Below are 20,691 nucleotides of genomic sequence, written 5' to 3'. Positions count from 1 at the left end.
AAGAGGCGCTTTTGTATCACGAATCATGTGTAACGACAAGGCCACATATATTCTATATTATTGGATAAGCAGAGACAACTAAAACTACTTTAAACAGCACCACTTAAGCTGCCAGTGCCAGCTGCCAAGAATTTTGTACTGACATTTGTTCTGATTTGTAAAAAGCCTCTGTCAAAAAAACACAGGAAGAGACTGCACTTGCCCTTGCTCTACAAGCTGAGGACTGTTAAAAATGGTCTGCTCAGCCGAAGTCTCAAACTGCTCCTAGTCAAGATGAAAGCTCGTCACTCCTCAAAAATCAAACAAAGAAACTTGAAAGGTGGACTTGAATAAAAGTCCAAAAGAGAACTACCATCTCATTAGGAAAAAAAAACTAGCTGCCCAAAAGCCAGGTAGAAGCTTATGCCAAAATTCTGCATGGTTTTATCAATAGAAATGCACCCACACGTGCATGTCTCTGAAGATACTACAATGCTTCAAGGCATCTTCAAATGAGACTACGTTGCACAGCCAGTGTCATGAAATGCTCCATACTTGTGGGGGCACATGGCCTTTACATCAACTTACACAAAATATATAGGCACATGTGCTGACCTGGCTCAAAACCTAGGTCAGATCACGCAGACAATCGTAGAACGTATGGATGTCAATCCTCCTCTGTCCTGAATATACTGCTTCTGCATGCTCCTTATATGTGCCTTGAGCAGCCATGTCCACCACCATAAGCAGTTTCTTGATCGAAAGCTGCAAACCATGTATCCCATTAGCACTTTGAAAAGAAGGTTAATCTCCTTTCACTTTAAAGCATTCTTCTGTCAGTGTACCTGATGTAAAGCAGTAACCGCATCCTCCACATCAGCTGCAGAGAACACATTCAGGAGCTCCAGGACCTGCACCTCAACAATAGCATTTTCTGAAAAACAAGAAAGGGGAGAAAATTGGTGGATAATGTAATGCAGCAGAGGGAAACCTTTCTAATGTCCGCCGGTCGCAACTCCGGCACATGAAGGTTCTTATTGAACACATCAATCATACCCATCTCATTGAGAACCTCTGCTGTACCAGTTGTCCCTATGACTAAGAGCTTCCGCCCCTGAACAAGGAGGCTAGGAGGGATCATTAAATCCAAGCCTGCCTTCGATATTGAAAGATGTTGATTTTTAACTCTAGAAAACTAAGAAATCTTATTAACATTTTATTTAATATTGGTTATTATATTAAAAATCAGATTAGATGTAATTTCTATTAAGTGATAAATATATTGTTGCCATATGTATAAATTAGGATTTTAACATCAACGAGAATCTCAAATTTAAAAAAAAACAATTTTTAACATTTCTAGTATTTCATAGAAACAATACTACCATATAGATTGATTAATAGGATATATACTATCTAGTTATTTTATGATAATATATAATAGATTTTTTATTTCATGTTTGTATGTGTAAATGTTCATGAAGTACCTTTGGGGGTATTCTTTTCAACAACACCAACAGAGTCTGTAAAATAAGATTTGAAAAGCGAGGGCCAATATTTACATACTCAAGTAGCCTGCATAAACAACAAAAAATTGGCAAATATGTCTTTCAACCCAAGCCAAGGCCATTTGTACAAAAGATACATTTACCGTTCTATGTCATCCAGAATTATGATGCTCAATGGCGACTTGTAAGCATCTTCAAACACCTTTCAAAAAAAGGGGGTGGAACAATGTACAAGTCAAATAGTTTAGAAGCATGATTGGGTCAATACAAAAAGTAAAAGAGGATCTTTGTAATTTTGCTTAGCCTTTAATGTAAACATTGAAATTTTTGAGGTTTCAGTTATAAAACCGACTAATCTATGCATTTTTTAAATAAAAACCGGTTGGGCTTCAAGGTTGTCCTTTTTCTCACTGGTTATAAGAAAAAAAGTTTATTTTTGACACTGCACCAAGATATAAAGATAATGTAATAACAGATAGGCCTTGGGTTTTCCTGGATGCCTACAACAATAAATACCTGCACCAAGACTTTGAGAATAAAAAAAGAAACCGTCCTTTAGTGTGACTTTCAAGGCTTAAATGTAAACACCATAATGTATCCTTGACACATACCTTTGTAATCATCCCACACTTGCTGCTTTCACTGAAGCCAACCATTGTTTCTGCAGAAACCTGGCATACATTTTTAGGTTTTTTTTTTAATGGTTTCTGTCCCTTTGCAAATCATATCAATGGACTCAAACAGAACTTTTCTTACAATCTTGATGAACGGGAATTCACTGTCGATACCAACGGTTGCAGCCATGGCAGTTTTACCACTGCCACAAATAAAAAACAAACAAAATTCTAGTCTTAGAGCACCATAATTTCATGACGCGCTCTCTCTCTCTCTCTCTCCGCCACCCACTAGCCCCCTGCACCTTCCGTTCGCTGCACTGGCTGCCCCCCTTTCCGCACCCATCCTTGCTCAGGCCCCCAAGGCAGCAACATAACCCACATTAGCTTTTTTGTTCATTACTTTTTCATTTTGTTGGGATGACAGAGGATACCCCATACAGGTACTCCGATTTGTCTCATAGGCCGAGTTCGGTCTTTTGGAAGACGTTAATAAAATCTCTCTCTCTCCTCCCTGCCTGTGGGAAGGACTGCAGAGTGATCTGGAGGAATGGCCCCAAGTCTCCAAGAGAAACTCGAGGCCCTCGAGACGGCAATGAAGGCACTAATCAAGGAGAACAAGAAGACATCCGATTCCAACCTCAATGAGGTGGAGAACAAACTACACCGGCACATCATGGCTCTCGAAACATGGGTCACGAACCTCGAACAAGAGAACACGGCACTCAAGGAGGAGGTGAGTGCATTGAAAGTGGAAATGGTAGCCATCAAGAATACTGAGAAGGAAGAAGGGGAGATCAATGACAACACTCTCACGGCCATCAAAGAAGAGATCTCCAAGGAGATCACAAAAGACATGGAGGGAAAACTCGAAGCCAAGCAGATACGTAGTATGACCCTCTTCCTCATGAAGGTGACCCTCTCCGTCTCTCCTGCAAACTGTAGGATGAGGGCTCGAGGGAGCTCCTATTTTCTTGGATGCATAGGAGAGCTTGAATGCCACGAGTCTTACACGCGAGGAGAGAAGGCAAGAAGGCCTTCTATCGAGATGGTCGGGTCATCATTGATGGCCGGCCCATGGATTAGCGGTTTGGGGCCTATGGAACACAGACAAGGCCACTGACAGAGATACACATGGCAGTATGGAACTGTAATGGTACACTATGGGTGCAGCCTGGACGACTGGTGCATGTTATGGTGGGGAGAGACATCATACTTCTGACAGAGACACATCAGATCCCAAAGAGAGCTACCTCGAGTAGAGGGATTCCAGTGGGAGTCAGCATACAGGAGGACCACACGCCAGGGTACCTCAAGAGGGTCGGGGGGGTAGCAGTTCTATTCAGACGGGAGCTACAGGGGAGACTAAGAGTGGTAGCACAGGATCCAGAGGCCAGATACATGTGGATCAGCTTACATCTCTCACAGACAAGGTTATATACCGACGCCACACACTACCATCTACTTCACACATGACATGGCAAGCATATACACTGGCAGAGTAGAGGATGGGCTCCTACTCATGGATCCCCTGGCACCTATGGATACCATTACAGCCCAGCTAGCATCACTCCTACACACGGCTGCATTACATAGCTTCCCACATCGTGTCCACTTAGGAGAGCCTGCGAGATCTGGGACTATGTCCCAGAACAGACGGTATGATGACGAGTGCAGAGCCCTATACTCACAGCTCCGCATACAGAGAGCCTTGGGAGCCATCACAGAGCAGGAGTCGAGGAGAGAGATGAGGAGACTTACTCGCCGCAAAAGGCGGCCCTTCGCAGAGATACAGGAGCTAGAGATCTTTCATTTCTTCATGAGTAGAGATAGCCCTATCTCATGGCGGCACTTCAAAGAGCCCCGGACACCGACACCTATTGCAGACCCACAGACATGGCACACATATGCAGAGGGCCTATACCACGCCCCACAGCAGCCACCTATACCTCAGCCACAGGAGCCTCGATCTACCACTGTTGGAATTAGGATTGCAGGAAAGCACACAAAGCTTGGAGAGGAAGGAGCAAGAATACACACAACACAAAGTGTATTAGATTGTGTCAATGTACAAAAGATAAGTTAGCCCTAGAATAATGGGCGTATTTACAAGCCGGGGGAAAAAACCTCCTAAAGAGGAAAAAAGTGCCCCGGCGGTCCTAAGTGTGTTAACACACATCACTGCCTATATATATAGCAACAAATCCCCCTTGGGAGTGATGGTGTGAACGAGAGCTGGCACTCATGTATAGGGGAATGCCATGCCCAAAGTAGATCAATCCACAAAGGGGAGCAAGCCCAAAGCTTTGCGGAAAGCTTCGAACTTCTCACGAGGAAGCGCCTTTGTGAAAAGATCGACGAGGTTGTCCTGTGTTGGCACATAGGTCAAGCTGATCTCTCCTCCTGAGAGTCTCTCCCTGACATAGTGATAATGCACCTCAATGTGCTTTGTGCGAGCATGAAAAACTAGGTTTCTCGCAACTGCCAATGCGCTCTGACTGTCAGTGAAGATAGAGGTGGCAGACTCCTGTCCAACACCCAAGTCAACCATAAGCCGTCTGAGCCACACACACTCAACCGTAGCTGTGAAAGCTGCCCTGTACTCAGCTTCACAACTAGAAGTGGGCACAGTAGGTTGCTTCTTGCTCAACCAAGATATGCATGAGCTACCAAGCATGAAACAAAAACCACTTGTGGACACTCTTGTGTCATAGCAACCAGCCCAATCTGAGTCCGAAAAAGCATGTAAATCTGACGGCAATGATCCCCCCTTGGGATAAAACAACCCAAGATGTATGATGCCACTCAAGTAGCGAAAGGTGCGTTTAACTGCCTTCCAATGCTGAGACCCTGGGCTATGCATAAACCTGCTCACCTGTGAGACTGCAAACTGAATGTCTGGCCTCGTAATGCATACATAAATGAGGCAACCAACAGTTGTCTGATAGAGTGTGACATCAAAGTGATCTCCAGCATCATGAAGACTCAACTTCAAACCTGTCTCCATTGGAGTAGCAATAGGCTTGCAGTCTTCAAGGCCAAATCTCCGCAACAATGTCTCAATATACTTTGTCTGACACAAAGCAATACCTCCATCACACTGCTTAAATTATATCCCCAAATAATGATGCAAATGCCCCAAATCTGACATCTCAAAAGAGGCATTCAAATCAGCCTTAAAATCAGCAATATGACTCTCATTTGGTCCTGTGAGCAGCATGTCATCGACATAGAGAGCAATGATTAGATGTACATCATCCACACGTTTAACATACAAAGTGCTTTCTGTTGGACTATTCTGAAACCCATGTGCAGTCAAATATGCATGTATCTTTTCATACCAAGCTCGTGGAGCTTGCTTTAAACCATATAAAGCCTTTTTCAACCTGCACACTTTGTTTTCCTGCCCTCTTTGAACAAAACCACGAGGCTGCGATACATACACCTCCTCATGCAAATCTCCATTCAAGAACGCAGTCTTTATGTCCAGTTGATGTACATTCCAACCATTATGAGCTGCCAATGCACAAATGCTACGAATGGTAGTCATACGACAAGTGGGAGCAAAGGTCTCATCAAAATCAATGCCCTTTTCTTGAGCATAACCCTTTGCAACAAGCCTAGCCTTATAGCGATCAACACTGCCATCTGGCTTTCGTTTCAACTTAAAAACCCATTTACATCCAATGGCCTTTTTACCAATAGGCAAATCACACAAAGACCATGTACCATTCTTCATTATAGCATCATATTCACTTTGCATTGCAGCCAACCAATTTTCTGATTTTTGTGCCTCATCAAACGAAAGAGGTTCTTCCTCTTCACACATACTAGACACAGCCAAAGCATAACAATCTGATGCATAAGAGGCATGCTGAAAACCTGAACGAGTACGACTAGTCATAGGTGCATCAATCTTACTATCACGCAAGGTTTGCACGAGCCATTTAGGCATACCTCTAGCCTGCTCATTTTCAGCCCTATCCTCATGAATTACATCTTGTAAATCTGCATCAGAAATAGGCTGATCTATGATGTCGTTTGAAATCTGCATAGGCTGAATATTTGCCTCATTAGGACTTACATTTGAATTCCCACCCGTAAACAGAGGCAACAGCGTATCAAATACATCCCGTGAGCTCACACCTGTCTCTTTGGTACATGATAACAAAGACTGCACAGCATCTTCCACAAAAACAACATCTCGACTAATCAAGATACGCTTTGACTGCGGATGATACAATCTGTAACCCTTGCTCTTAGCACTGTAACCAACAAAAATGCATTTGACAACCTTATCATCCAATTTTCTGCGTTGTTGCACAGACACTAAAGCATAGGCCAAGCAACCAAAGACACGCAAGTGACCAATAGAAGGCTTCCTGCCATGCCAAGCTTCGTATGGAGTAATAGACTGCAAGGCCTTAGTGGAACACCTGTTGAGTACATATGCAACACACATGACAGCCTCAAGCCAAAACGCATGTGGCAAAGCTTGGCTCTTGACCATACATCGTGCCATCTCCATAAGTGACCTGTTCTTCCTCTCAGCAACACCATTTTGCTGAGGGGTATACGGCACTGTACATTGGTGTTTTATCCCACGACTAGCCAGAAATGCATCAAACTCTTTAGACATGTACTCCCCTCCTCAATCAGAACGGAGGGTGCCCACAGTACAATTGGATACATTTCCAACCATAAGAAAAAACTGTTTGAAGCACAAAAACACTTCGGACTTTGTCTTCAGTGGATATACCCATGCATGCCTCGAGTAATCATCAATGAAAGTCACGAAGTACAAGTGTTTACCAAATGGCGGAGTTTGCATAGGCCCACATACATCACTATGTACAAGCTGCAATTTGCGAGTGGCCCGCACGGAACCATCCTTTGGAAATGCAGAACGCTGCATTTTGCTCAAAATACAGCCTTCACAAACATGTTTCAATGGTGCCTCAAGAGGGGACAATGAAGCAACCATATCAAATTTCTGCAAACGCAACAAACTAGCAAAGTTCAGATGACCAAAACGAGCATGACATAGTTTTGCATCTGAAACTGCCTTTTCATCAGAAACTGCATTTGCTGAATCTTCCACACACTTGTCATAAGAATTGAGCCTATACAGCCCACGAAACAAGGTGCCAGATGCAATAATCGTATCGCGAGAAGTCAAATCATGAACAGTACATCTGTCATCCACAAATTTGACTACAAATCCAAGTCTAGCAAGCGCAGAGACAGACAATAGATTCTTCTTTATTCCTGACACATACAAAGCATCTGAAAGTGTGAAAGCGCTACCATTTGCATCAGTAAGCATAATTTTACCAACGTCCTTCACTGGGTAAGAAGCATTATTGACACATGTGACAGTATTCCCATTAGAGACAGCCTCAAGAGAAGTGAACATATCACGATGCGAGGTAATGTGCTTTGTAGAACCACTGTCAAAATACCAAACATGAGAGTCAACAGAAACTGCCAAACATGCATCATGTACAGATGGGTCATACTGGCAATACACGCTAAACGCCCATTCTGTATCCTGCACAACATTTGCAGAATCTACATTTGTAGAAGCATTCGCTATTGTGGCTGTATTGGACTCTTTCTTCTTTGCCTCTTTAGCCTTTAGCTTAGGGCAATTCTTAATGACATGATCATTTGCCTTACAATAGTTGCACCTGGTTTTTTTCTTGCCTTTATCAAGAGCCTTCTCAGACTTATTGTTGCTACCTATGGAAGGAGAAGAAGTTGCAGACCTACTAATAGGAGAAGAAACAGTGGAAGGGGCTGCCTTACCACTTCTTCTTTGCTGCTGGGCAGCAATAAATGCTTGATCAACTGCACATTGCCTGGCCCTGTTTTGCCTAGACTGCGCTTCTTGCAAGAGTTTGTTGACTAAAGTATCATACTTGACAGCATCAGGTCTGTCCTCATTAAGAAGTCTCCACGTGGAAGCAAAAGTCTGATATGTCTCAGGTAAAGCATCAAGAACAGTCTGCACAAGAGAATGATCAAGAATAATCTCACTTGCAGAAATCAACTGTTCTTTGAGATCTTTAATCTCAGCAAGAAAAACATTCATGTCATCATCTTCTTGCATAATCTTCAATTCTAGCTCTTTACGCAGGTAAGCGATTTTTGCCTCGTTACGACCTGCATACAAACCAGCTAGAATATCCCAAGCCTGTTTTGCTGTTTTAGCTGAACGAATATGTGAGGTGATGTTACGTTTGACAGAAAGTGCAATCAAGGCATGAGCCTGCGCATCTTTACCATCCCAACGAGCTTGTTCAGCAGTGGGTAAAACAACAGCAATAGTAGAGCTGCTAGAACCTACAACATCCTCAACAGATCCTACATCCACAGAACCTGGACGTACATCCATACCCTGCACAATGTTCCACACTCCTTTTGCAACCAAAACATGCTGCATCATGTATGCCCAAAGTGGGTAGTTGCCGTCTCCATCCAGTTTGTCTTCAGCAGACAACATGCGAAATACATCATTGCTGTTATCAGCCATGGCCACTGACTGAAACTGATGCAAAAGCTACCTGTAATGAAACAAAGACTGAACAGAAAACAACTCGTGCTATGTAGCACGGTCCACAATAGAGTACGTATGCCTGTTTTACAGAAAACTGCACTGTCGAAATTTCTGCAAAAAATGACGAAAATACCTGTGCAGAACTTGAAATGCAAAAACGGAGCCCGAAACGACCTCAGATGCAAATTCCGAGAACGCTAAGCCCATCGGGCTTATTTGCAGAGTATAGGGACCTACAAGCGCTCGTGAAAACTCACCTCAATCAGAGAACGTGAGTCGGAGGGTGCTGGCGGCCTAGCCCTGGGAGCCGATGCCTGCTCTGATACCAATTGTTGGAATTAGGGTTGCAGGAAAGCACACAAAGCTTGGAGAGGAAGGAGCAAGAATGCACACAACACAAAGTGTATTAGATTGTGTCAATGTACAAAAGATAAGTTAGCCCTAGAATAATGGGCGTATTTACAAGCCGGGAGAAAAAACCTCCTAAAGAGGGAAAAAGTGTCCCGGCGGTCCTAAGTGTGTTCACACACATCACTGCCTATATATATGGCAACAACCACAGCTAGCTTCTTTACCCACTCAATGGTACAGGAAGCTATCCGTCGCCTACAACATGGACGGGCCACCGACCATATGGGCCTGCAGGGTGAGCATCTCATATATGCAGTAGATTCTTTGGCTCCTTTTCTTGCACACCTGTTTAGCAGGGCACTAGCAGAGGGTTTGCCTGCGGAGTGGACGATGCACACCATTGTGCCGATTCACAAAACAGGGGATATGCTCAATCCGAGCAACTACAGGACGGTTATGGTTGGCCACGTGCTGGCCAAACTCTATGGTGCAGTGTTGGAGCAAGAGAGCGAGCAGGTTTACGCTCATCAGGGCAGGCAAGCTTCAGGAGAGCTTTCTCTACCACTGACCATGTATTCACTTTGAGATGTATAATTGATCAGGCCAGAGTGAGGAAGAGAAAGCTCTATTGCTGCTTTGTGGATTTCCGCAAGTACCGCAAGAGAGGATCTTTCAGCGCCTGCAATCTCTTGGCATACCAGCACATATGACATGGAGCATCTATGCATTATATGAGCAGGTTTTTGGGCGAGTCAGATGTCCAGGAGGTATGTCCGAGACTATTGCTAGCACCATTGGTGTGAAGCAAGGATGCCCACTTTCCCCCACGCTATTTGGGTTATACATTGATGAGGTGGTTGACTTCATTACACGGGGAGGCGGAGATGGAGTTGAGGTACCTTAGTACATATTATGCTTTATGCTGATGATATTGTATTAGTGTCTGAGTCTCCAAGAGGTCTACAGCAGCATCTACATGCACTCGATGATTTCTGCACACAGAGGGGTCTTACTGTGAACCTTGGGAAAACCAAGGTTATGGTCTTTCATACATCGAGACAGGGCAGGAGTCAGCTGACATTCACTCTCGCAGGACGCCAGGTGGAGGTGGTGACATCGTACGTGTACCTAGGGGTTACCTTCTCTGCAGCAGCCACACGCTTCACCATGGGTTCAGCAGCCAGAGCTAGATTGACACGGGGATATGCAGCATTGGCTATGCTAGAGAGACAGTGCCACCAGGCGCATTTTCACGAGCCCCGGACGAATGGGTGGCTATTTGACACATTAGTCACACCGGCATTGATGTATGGAGCAGTGGTATGGGCGCCAGGCCTTGCTACCCATTGGTGGACACAGATAGAGAGACCACAGGTCCTCATGATGGCACGCATGATACGCAGCAAACCGTCAATACCTCATGACATTATCCGAGCAGAGTTTGCTGCGCCTCCTATGATGGCAGAGGCCATATTTCAGACTATATGCCTGCTAGACAGATTGAGAGAGATGCCATAGGACAGATTGTCATACAGAGCTTTTGAGGCATCTAGACAGCTGGCTGAGGCAGGAGACAGAGGATCATGGTATGCACAGGTCACACATTGGTTCTCACAGCATGGCCTAGACATGGATCATCTACCACCATTCCAGTATGACAAGGATGCACCACATATCCGTCTCTCTCATAGTGAGAGGAACAGAGTATTGAGACAAGACCTATGGCAGCTCTATACACGAGAGACATGGATATCGCCTACAAAGCCTCTTCCACCGAAGATGCTATACTACAGAGATCACTTCATGAGTATCACTGATGATGGATTTATAGAGAGGCCTAGATACATGGAGGGCTTTTTACCACACGGCTCCCGAGTGGCTATTGGTCAGCTTAGAGTTTCATCACATCGATTGGAGATTGAGACTGGCAGAGCAGCACAGATCCCCCGAGAGGAGAGGATATGCAGATTGTGCAGAGAGGAGGTGGAGAGTGAGGAGCATTATGTATGCAGATGCAGAGCATATACAGCCATCAGAGAGAGATATCCCATTTTATTCAGAGAGCCACATTCCCTACGCCAGATCTTTGAGGCAGCAAACCAACGCATACTAGGGAGATTCATCCTAGACATACAGCGTCACAGAGAGACATCATTACAGGCTCAGACAGCTCCAGAGGGGGGACGACAGACACAGATTACTACATTTTTTCAGAGATCCATCCCACTCCCAGCCCCTACACGGCAGGGAATTGCTCTCCAGAGAGCAGAGACACTCAGAGCCCGCAGGAGACAGAGGACACCTGGCTTTCGGACATCACGCCTATACCAGAGAGAGATGACAGAGACCACAGATCAGTTTCACAGAGAGGGTGCGGAGGGACTGGCTCGCTTCAGAGCACACCCATGCATGTTCTTCAGGGAGCTGTGGACACCCCCTTCATTGATGTATACCATTTTATACCCCCAGTATGGTACAGGATGGAGCTAGCTAGGTTGCATATCATGATTGTATACTCCATGCATATAGCTTTGCATTCTCCTAGTAGTAGAGCTCCATCCCCTCCCCCACTCATTGTACTTATTGCACACCCAGATTCAGCTTTTTAGTTCAGTACTTTTTCATTTTGTTAGGATGACAGAGGATACCCCATACAAGTACACCGATTTGTCTCATAGGCCGAGTTCGGTCTTTTGGAAGACGTTAATAAAATCTTTCTTTCTTTCCTTCTCTCTCTCTCTCTCTCTCTCTCTCTCTCTCTCACCTTGCTAGCTGAGACGCCTTCATGGAGACACAGACAGCTCTCCGAAGGGAGAAGATATACCTAGTGCATGATCTCACCCAAACCCAGGTAGAGCACAGACGGGCGAACATACCCAAGGTGCACGAGGCCCGTAAGGCGGGGAAGTGGGTAGTATACAGGGACGGGCGAGTCATCATCACAAAGCGGCGTCCCAAATAGGGACACGGAGCATAGACCTAGAGTTGGTAGTTTGGAACTGCAATGGGACAGTATGGTCGGACATTGGGGGACTTGGGGAAGTTTTTACAGAGAGGGACATTCTCTTCTTCACAGAGACCCACCAAAGCCTAGAGAGGGCTGCCACCATCTCAGGCTATGAGTGGGCATCCACCTACCAAGAGGAGACACGCACATGTGGTGGGGTATGCAGGTCCAACGGAGTGGCATCACTTTAAATGTGCAATACGTGGCGCAAACACCGAACAGGCGCTAATAAGACTTAAGTACACTGACAAAGTTCAAACCAATATATAAGCATGGAATGATGATCACTATCAAATAACAAAAGACTAGTGTCTACAATGCACATAAAGTGCCGAGTCAAGACTCAAAAGTAAAAACAATGAAACATAGCTAAATGATAAATCATAGAGCTTGCGATGCTCAATCGAAGGCTGGAGCATGAGAAGTACTGGCGTCATGATCATGGCTGCCTACATGACCAGTCTGAAAGGTAGTGGCATCATCCTCTGGGCTCTGTTGTGTCTCCACCTGCTCATTTCCCTCCTCCTGCTCCATCTCCCACTGAGTAAAGGGATCTACCTTTGCAGTCGCACCCTTGCAAAGCATTTGCAAGTTTGCGCTTACAAAGACAAGATCATTGGCCTTTTCTACACCAAGGCGGTTTCTCTTCTTTGATGCAATATGGCTGTAAGAACTCCAAAGCTGCTCCAAACAAGAGGAGCTTACAGCTTGGCCGAGAATGCGGATAGCCAAGTGTTGCAACTCAGGCCCATCTAAACCATAATCTTCCCACCATAAAGCAATCCCAACCTTCAACCTATCCTCCTGTGCATCCGCACAACCAAAAGCACCACGAAAGGACCTGTATGCAGCAAGCTGGTCTCTGATTTTGCACCTAATGCCTCCATCTCGCACTAGATGATCCAAGATACGCCTCCAACCATCACTGACCTCTCTGTCACTCTCCTATCCATTACCCTGAAACTCAGGGTCCACCATACATGCAGCTGCATGCATAGGAGATGCATAGGAGTTCCACCTCGTCACACATAAGGAACGAATCTCCTCGTATCTGTCCTCATCGGGCTCTAACTCTTGCAACTTCTCTATCATTCTATCAATTGCCTCATACACCTTTCCGATGCATGGCTGCATAGCATCTACAAGCCTCAACAAGTGGACAATAGGCCTCACCATAGCATCAATGCGTTTCACATCCTCCCAAAAGGAAGTACTCTCTGCATGCTCCCTGCATAATATGCCTATGGTTGTTGAAGCCAATGCAGAAGTGGTGAACTCGTGTTGCTGATGAAGAGCTGCCTCAATGCACCACTGCACTCCCTCAAGCGGGCCAGCATCAAGAAGTTGAAGGCAAATCGGGTGTCCGAGTATTTGAGAAGTAAGAGCCTTGATTTCTTGGAGAACTTGTGGCGGAGGAATTGGTGGTTCAAGACAAATGTGACCATTTGATTGGCCTCCTGAATGATTGGCTCAATCCATGACTTCTTTCCAATATTCTTTAAAAGATTGTTCAAACAATGTGCCATACAATATGACACAGTCATGTGTGGATACATACCCTCAATAATAGCTCCAACTACCCTATTCGCAACCTCGCCATCTGCAACAAAACCCACCATACATTCCGGGCCCATGAGCTCAATGCCACTTGCCCACTCTGCTGCAAGCACGTCTACACTCTTCCCTGTCCCTGAGGCATCATGTGAAGCAATAAAGTACATCTCGCCACGGGAATATGCAACGAGACCATGGATGGACCGCTTTCGTGTGTCACTCCATCCATCTGCAATGAGTGACACTCCATTCTTTGCCCATAGCCGCTTTGTGTTCTCTGCAGCTTGCTCGACAAGGCGCTTCTCCTTGTCGAGCAATGTGGTGCGCAGAGACTCCGATGATGGGGGGGTGTAGTTTGGACCATACTCCCCAATCCTCTTCACCATAGTCTTGAAGTACTCGGATCTGATTACAAAAAGAAACAAGTGAACTTTCAAGAATGAAACTTAGAAAAATCATGTCACGAGAGAAGAGTCAAGGCTTACCTAGCAGTATGGAAAGCAATATGGTCATGGAAGAAGAAACGAGCCACAATTGTATCAACAACTTCCTTCTTCTTAGGATCCCAACTTCCCTCAAGTGTATTATGTCGCCGCGCGGGTGTGGGCATCGCAATGGAACCTACACTATGTGGCCGTGGTGTAGATGTGATAGATGCACCCCCTGACCCTGAAACAGACCCCTCAAGTGGTGTCACAAATGCTGTAGGATCCACAGCCACACGTGCCGGCCTTGCAGCCCTCAACGCCTCATGCCCGACAATGCGCTCAAGAAGCTCCCTTCTCTTCTCCGATGTGATTCCCGTGCAAAATCGAACCTCGTGCCCGGACTCATACATAGGTGGACTCTCACTTTGTCTGACCCACTCGTCTGCCTATAGGGGCAAAGCTTGCAAGACCACGGGTGTGAACCTCCTCCACTTCCAGGGCGGTTGGCATTAACCTCTTCCCACCATGCCCAACCATCGGTTCTTCTAGCACCACCACGACGTGCGGAGCCGAAGGTTACTTGTGAAGAAGATGCCGTGAGAGAGGATGAAAGTTGAGAGAGAGAGAGAGAGACGGATCCTATGCATCTGTCGAGTGAGGAGAAGCCTGGCATTCCGGACAGTGAAACTGAAAAAAGGAAGACTTTTCAAAGGATCGAAGGCATCAATCCACTCCCACGCTCGTGGATCCCACTGAAGATATCTGATAGGACTGCCACCATATAACCACAAACACCAAGAGCCATGAGTCACTATCTGAGGAGAAGGATCAATGAACCAATGCTTCCCTGAACGACCAACAATCCTCACTGGACTAAGCCTAGTATCTGGGATGATCTACTCCATATTACATCTCCTCAATCTCCCTCTAGGCATGATAGAGTAAATGATGCAATCTGTAGCCTCCTGACCCAGGAGAGCAATGACCTGCAGAGGTATGCCTATCCTCAAAAAAACTCCCAACCAACTCGGATGATAGTCTCCATGAAAGGTCCCAAAGAGCCACTCATGCGGAATAGCTGCATCAATCTAATCAATACGAGTGCAAGAGTCTCTAAGATGCTGAATGGATGCAGCTCTCCGATCCTCCGGAAGACTCTTAAAGGTATTCCAAGCAAGAACTGTGTATGCACATCTCTCCCATCCTAACCACTGCATATAACGGGATGCACCAAGTGGTCGACCGGCCTCATCCCTGATGAGCTCGTTCCACATAATAGGTTGTCGGTCAACCTCATCCAAAGACCTAGGAAGCCCTTGGATGGAAAGTAAGATCAAGAGGTATGGTTGAATGCCAACTTTTAATCAAAACCACTTCTAAGAACCCAAAAACTACCTTCTTGAAAAAGCGATTTTTCTCAATCTTCCACCAATTAGTAATCCATCTATGTCACGATTGTGACGTATGTATGTATCAGATACTCTCTTCGTTGCTGATTCCTGTTGCAGATGCAAAGAGTATCCAGCCAAGGGAGCCCCTACCCTCGATTGGTTGCGACTCTTCGCCAAAGGATGTACCTCTTCATCGAATAGCCACATCCCTTCGACGAATGGTTGTATCCCTTGATGAATGGTTGTGCCTCTACATCGAATAGACACATCCCTTAGCCTAAAGTTGTATCCTTTCGTCTATGGTCATGTCCTTTCGTCTATGGTCATGTCCTTTCGTCTAAGGACATGCCTCTTCAAATGTGTCTCTTCATCTCCTATATAAGAGACCTATTGTACTCAGTTTAATTCAGTTCAATCTTCTCTCTTGAAGTCTCTTGTTCTCTAAGTTAAGTACTTAAGTAGTAATTAGTACACAATATGAGGGATTAACAACATAATCCTCACAGTGGTATCAGAGCAAAAATTTTTCCTACCCGTGGGTTGTGAAGCCCTCACTCTCTCCGCGGCACTCCCTCGTCCACCCCTCTTCTCGGTGTTGTATGGAAGCAGCGGAGCGATGGTGGACTTCGCGTAAAACTTTGCCCATGGTGATGTTAAAAAATTAAAAAAAAAATCCACACCCATACACGCACCGTGTGTGTTTCAGAGAGGGAACCCTTGCTGCATACCTAGATTACCCCCCTCCCTGCTGCTAGTGGTGGTAGTCGTTCGCTGCATGGCAAGAACCCCCCCTTCTCTGCTGAATATGGAGCACCCCCCCCTCCTCGCTTCGTTCGCTGCAGGCCGTGAGCCCCTTGCTTGCTTCGTGTAGCTGTTAGCCCGCCCCAAGACGAGAGGCCCATCTCGACACCGGCGGAGACTACAACAGAGGATCAGGACCATACTAGCACAGCATGGGAGACGTATAGTCAGAGTACTCACCATGGAGGACATTGAGGATATCCGCCATCGACCGATGAGAGACATCTTTGGATAGTGATGTATATGATGCTTACCTTTGTTGCTGGAGTTTTCCTTCCCAGATGTTATCCATTAGGAGCTCCTAGTACCTTACTTTTCCCCATAGTTGTTGTTTCAGTTTCAATTAGTTGTTTAGTTGTTTTAGCTTTTCTTACACAGACATTGTATCAGATCCACCAATTGTTGTAACCTTTTTGGTCTCATAGGTCATTTTGGCCTTTTGAAGACGTTAATATATCATTTCATTTTCTCTCTCTCTCTCTCACACACACACATACACAACAAGCCTAAAGAAATTATATTAAGGCCCCATGAAGAAATGGCTTATTATATACAGCAAAAGAATGCCGCGAGTCGTCACCTTCCTCGAGGGCCTTCAAGCAAGCAAGTGAGAAGTGGGTTGCGCTCGCTTCCTTTGACTTGCTCAACAAGAGTCATTAGACTTTCTTGAATATGCCTGTGCCTTTCTCCACAATCCAGCATGCCATTCAATCTGAGCATGTTTCACCACAAAAATTCTGGCTTTAGGAGAGGTGTCTGTTTGCTTACACAAAAAACTACCTCAAGAGACGAAAAAATAAGTGTATCCACCTGCACATTTCAAGGCTATTCATTGCTGCTCCAAAGGCTGGCTTCACCTCCTGAAGTGCATGCAGAAAATCATCCATGCTGACCTTGATGTTGTCTTCATCTAATGGCTTAGAAAGATCATCTAAACTAATTTGTCTGTTCAAAGCGAAAGACACGGCACTCTTGACAAGCCCCTCGAGCTCTGCCCCACTGAAATTTTTGGTTCGGGCAGCTGCACATTCAATGAGAATGAGTCACAAAAATGTGTCATGCCCACATATACTTCTTACCCAGGTCCCAAGATGGTAATCAAATTCTTACTCATGCCCACATATACTTTCCGCCCTTTTATGTATAGGATAAATGCAAGTCCCAATCTGGTGATGTCAAACCTTACTCATGCTCTCATATACTTCTCTTATATTCATGTGCCGACAGATACTTCCCTCCCTCTTTATGCATAGGATAATTGCAAGTCCCAAGAAAATCTTACCAAGCTCTTCGAGATTGACATCAGCTGCTAGAAAAGAGTTCTCCTTCATTTTACTTGAATGGATTTGTAAGATTTGTACACGCCCTCTTTCATCAGGAAGCCCTATCTCAATTTGTACTTCGAAACGCCCAGGCCTGCAGAGACCATGACCACATGTAGCACTCTAACAGCACTAAACACATTTAGTGCACAAGGCTAATCTCCCATTTGAATACATGCACAATGCCGGATGGAGACAAAACACAGTGGCACACAGTAATCAACTTTAGAACTGACCGCAATAGAGCTTCATCAAGGAGGTCCTTTCGGTTGGTCATTCCTATCAGAAGTATGTTATTCAGTGCTTCAACTCCATCAATCTAGCAGAGCAAATGTTAAGTTCCCTTCCGTGGATGTTAAAGCTTCTTAAACATTTTTTTTTTAATAAGTTGGTAAGGTTGAGAACCTGACCTTGGTAAGAAGCTGATTTACAATACTGTCATGAACTCCCGTTCCATCTCTTGTTGAGCCTCGAGTCTGTCACATGCCAAGAGAACATAAGATGAATGATCTTTGCAATCTGTCTGTCTGTTGCACGAAGCTGTTATCCTCCTTTAGGTTCCACAAACACAAGCCTAGCAAATAAGTTAGTGCACTAAAAACATAAGCCTCTCTTTTGACTTCAGTTCATTTCAAAGGTGAGCTAGCTGACAAGTCCACCCTTGGGGTTGTCTTTCCTCTTTTCTGCACTCTAAAGAGTCAAAGGTGAGCTAAGAGAAAATAATGGAGCTGATATGTTCTAATTTTAAGGTTATCTCCCTCTTTTCTGCATTCTGAAGAGTCAAGAGCAATGGCAAGGTATTTAATAGGGGAGTTTCTGTTCATTTTAAAGGTAAGCTTCTGTTCACTTCAAAGGTGAGCTAGCAAAGTATTAAAAATGCTTATAAATACTTAACCCTTGAACTTGTTGGCAGAGAAGTGAGTTCTTAGAGGGGGTTTATGGCTCGACTAGCCTTGGCGTTGTAATACCCTTGTACCAATGCTCATGTCCTTAGTAATATGACAGAGGATTGGTACTCTCCAAAGAAATAAAACCTATACCATCATGTAAAAGGAGTATTTCAAACTTAACCACAGTTTTTACCTTGCAAATGGCATCAATCTCATCAAAGATAATGATATGCAAATCGCTTTGATCACCTGCCAGCACATGACTTCATCAATAAGAATGCTTGTAAGAAACAGAATGTAATTCTTTTTTTATGGTTGTGAGCTTCTTGTTCCTAATCTAAGGCACCAGGGAACCTGCCTTTCGGCAAGCCTCTCTCCTCCCCGCACCCCGCCCCAACCCCTCCGTTTGCAGAAAAACGCAGATGCACGGCCTGCATCTCAATCAATCATGGAGAAGCGCTCTTAGGTGGTTAGATGGCTCTAGGACAGGAAGGAGAATCTGCACCCTCAAGAGCATGCATCAATTGGCAAACCCATAAGAGTACCACCTCAGCCATCCATGGAGAATGGGGCAGGAACTAGTCATAAGGTAAGTGCATGGGCCCACAATTTATCTGATTTACATGTACTTTGGTACACTGGCCTGCAGCTCATCTCAATGCAAGAGGAGTTTTGTGTTAAGAGGGAAAAACTGTGCATGTGTTGGTCAATGAAGAGTTTTTGGCACATAGTCAAGGATAGTTATGATAAGCCATTTTAATAGACATCATACCCAATGAGGCATGGGGATTACTTTTACGAAGCATAAATCATTTCCCAAAACAAGTGCACCTGCTTAGTTTCAAACCAATATAAACCAGTGAAAGCAAGTAATCATACCACGGGTTCTTTGATCGTTTTCTGCATCTGCAAACAAATCGCGAACATTCTTTTCTGTCTCTCCAACAAATTTGCTCAGAACTTCTGGCCCATTGACGACCTGAAAAAACAAATAGATGTCAGCAAAGATCCCCCAATGCAAACTCATAGAATGCACTCAGGTTAAGCTCACATTTGAAAAACTTATAAAATGAGTAGCAGCAAAGGTTTGCTGGGGTATATTGATGAGCACATGCTTAAGGTTTTTCAGAGACAAGATCTCTCTGTCTTGCTTATTGCTGCCCTTTTAGCCAGAAGTATGGAAGAAGTACATACTCCAATGCCATGAAAAAGTTGTGTGACATTGAAAACTAGCTGTTACACTACACCCCCCCCCCCCCACCCCCCGCCGGGGCCCCCCCACCCCACCCTAGCCCGTCCTACAACAGTGACATTTAGGCTTAGGGAAAAACTAGAAAAAGGAAGCATAATGACACAATGATTAATGAACAACCTAATCTACAAGTGGAGTGCACCATAGACTACATCTTGCTTCATGTGTTATATTAAACATAAAATGATAGTCATTTTATAGGAGACAACCCCTTTACATATTCTAAAGCATATGCTGCCACCACATATGCTTTATGCCAAAATATGATGCCAAGTGTCCTCATTAGGTGTCACATGCTCACATAATATCTTAAGGGGTTGTTCCCACACACAAAGGAACCCACACAATAAATATCTTTACAAGGGGTTGTTCCGACACAACACACACTTTATACAAACTCCTTTAACATTGACTTTCCCTAACAATCCCTTAATGAAAAGGAGGCATGTGCCAAAGATAGGCTAACAAAGTGATGGCAACTATTGGATGTCAAGCCGCACAAACAATCTCGCCTCGTACAGAATCTTCCTATTGCACCGATCTTCGAACGTGCCATCAATGAAGATAAGGTCATGATCAAAACCCTCCCCATCAAAAGAAAGGAAAATTACATGGAGTCATAACAGCAAATGTGTGTACAAACTTTACCCTTGCATAGTAATAAAAGCATACTAGATAAGCCTAAAACCCAATAAAACCTTAACCTGCTGTGAAGCTCAACCTCAAGTCTCAAAAGCATTTACATAGCTAGCAATGATAAAGGACAAGTTTTCCAAATGAGTATTCGGGACCAGTGTACAAGAGTGGCGAGATTCCAAAGCCACCAAACTGGTAGAGGTACGAGATCTAGATCAAAACGAGAACTGGAGCATCAAATCAAGACTGGTTGCTTCCCATTACCTCAAATTGTCGGGAGATTGCAATAGGTTGACGAGACTGCAATAGGTGGACAAGACTGCTATGTCGAACTGGCAAGGGGATAGGAGCCAATGTGATGTTCTAATGCCAAATGATGTTGTTTACAATGTCACATGC

At 44.8% G+C, this 20,691-nt stretch overlaps 1 protein-coding gene across 2 annotated transcripts in view; it reads right to left on the bottom strand.

The window, feature by feature from the left end:
- Positions 1-304: 304 nt before the first annotated feature.
- NSF (AAA-type ATPase family protein) overlaps positions 305-20,691 on the bottom strand; it is a 62,967-nt gene continuing 42,580 nt past the window's right edge. For both annotated transcript variants that reach the window (XM_086825142.1, XM_086825143.1), the window contains exons 8-21: positions 19,284-19,383; positions 18,598-18,653; positions 17,925-17,990; positions 17,751-17,833; positions 17,475-17,608; positions 17,003-17,213; positions 16,773-16,904; positions 2,244-2,304; positions 2,099-2,158; positions 1,631-1,689; positions 1,467-1,554; positions 971-1,093; positions 825-890; positions 305-744 (exon numbers count right to left, since the gene is read on the bottom strand). In XM_086825142.1, the coding sequence (XP_086681268.1) occupies positions 607-744; positions 825-890; positions 971-1,093; positions 1,467-1,554; positions 1,631-1,689; positions 2,099-2,158; positions 2,244-2,304; positions 16,773-16,904; positions 17,003-17,213; positions 17,475-17,608; positions 17,751-17,833; positions 17,925-17,990; positions 18,598-18,653; positions 19,284-19,383 (1,377 nt within the window). In that variant the 3' untranslated portion in view covers positions 305-606. The remainder of the gene's footprint in view (positions 745-824; positions 891-970; positions 1,094-1,466; positions 1,555-1,630; positions 1,690-2,098; positions 2,159-2,243; positions 2,305-16,772; positions 16,905-17,002; positions 17,214-17,474; positions 17,609-17,750; positions 17,834-17,924; positions 17,991-18,597; positions 18,654-19,283; positions 19,384-20,691) is intronic.

The sequence above is a fragment of the Cibotium barometz genome, chromosome 31 (assembly GCF_041138505.1).
Source record: "Cibotium barometz isolate CiBa-2024 chromosome 31, ASM4113850v1, whole genome shotgun sequence".
NCBI lineage: Eukaryota > Viridiplantae > Streptophyta > Polypodiopsida > Cyatheales > Cibotiaceae > Cibotium > Cibotium barometz.
This window is presented reverse-complemented; position numbering and strand designations above follow the sequence as displayed.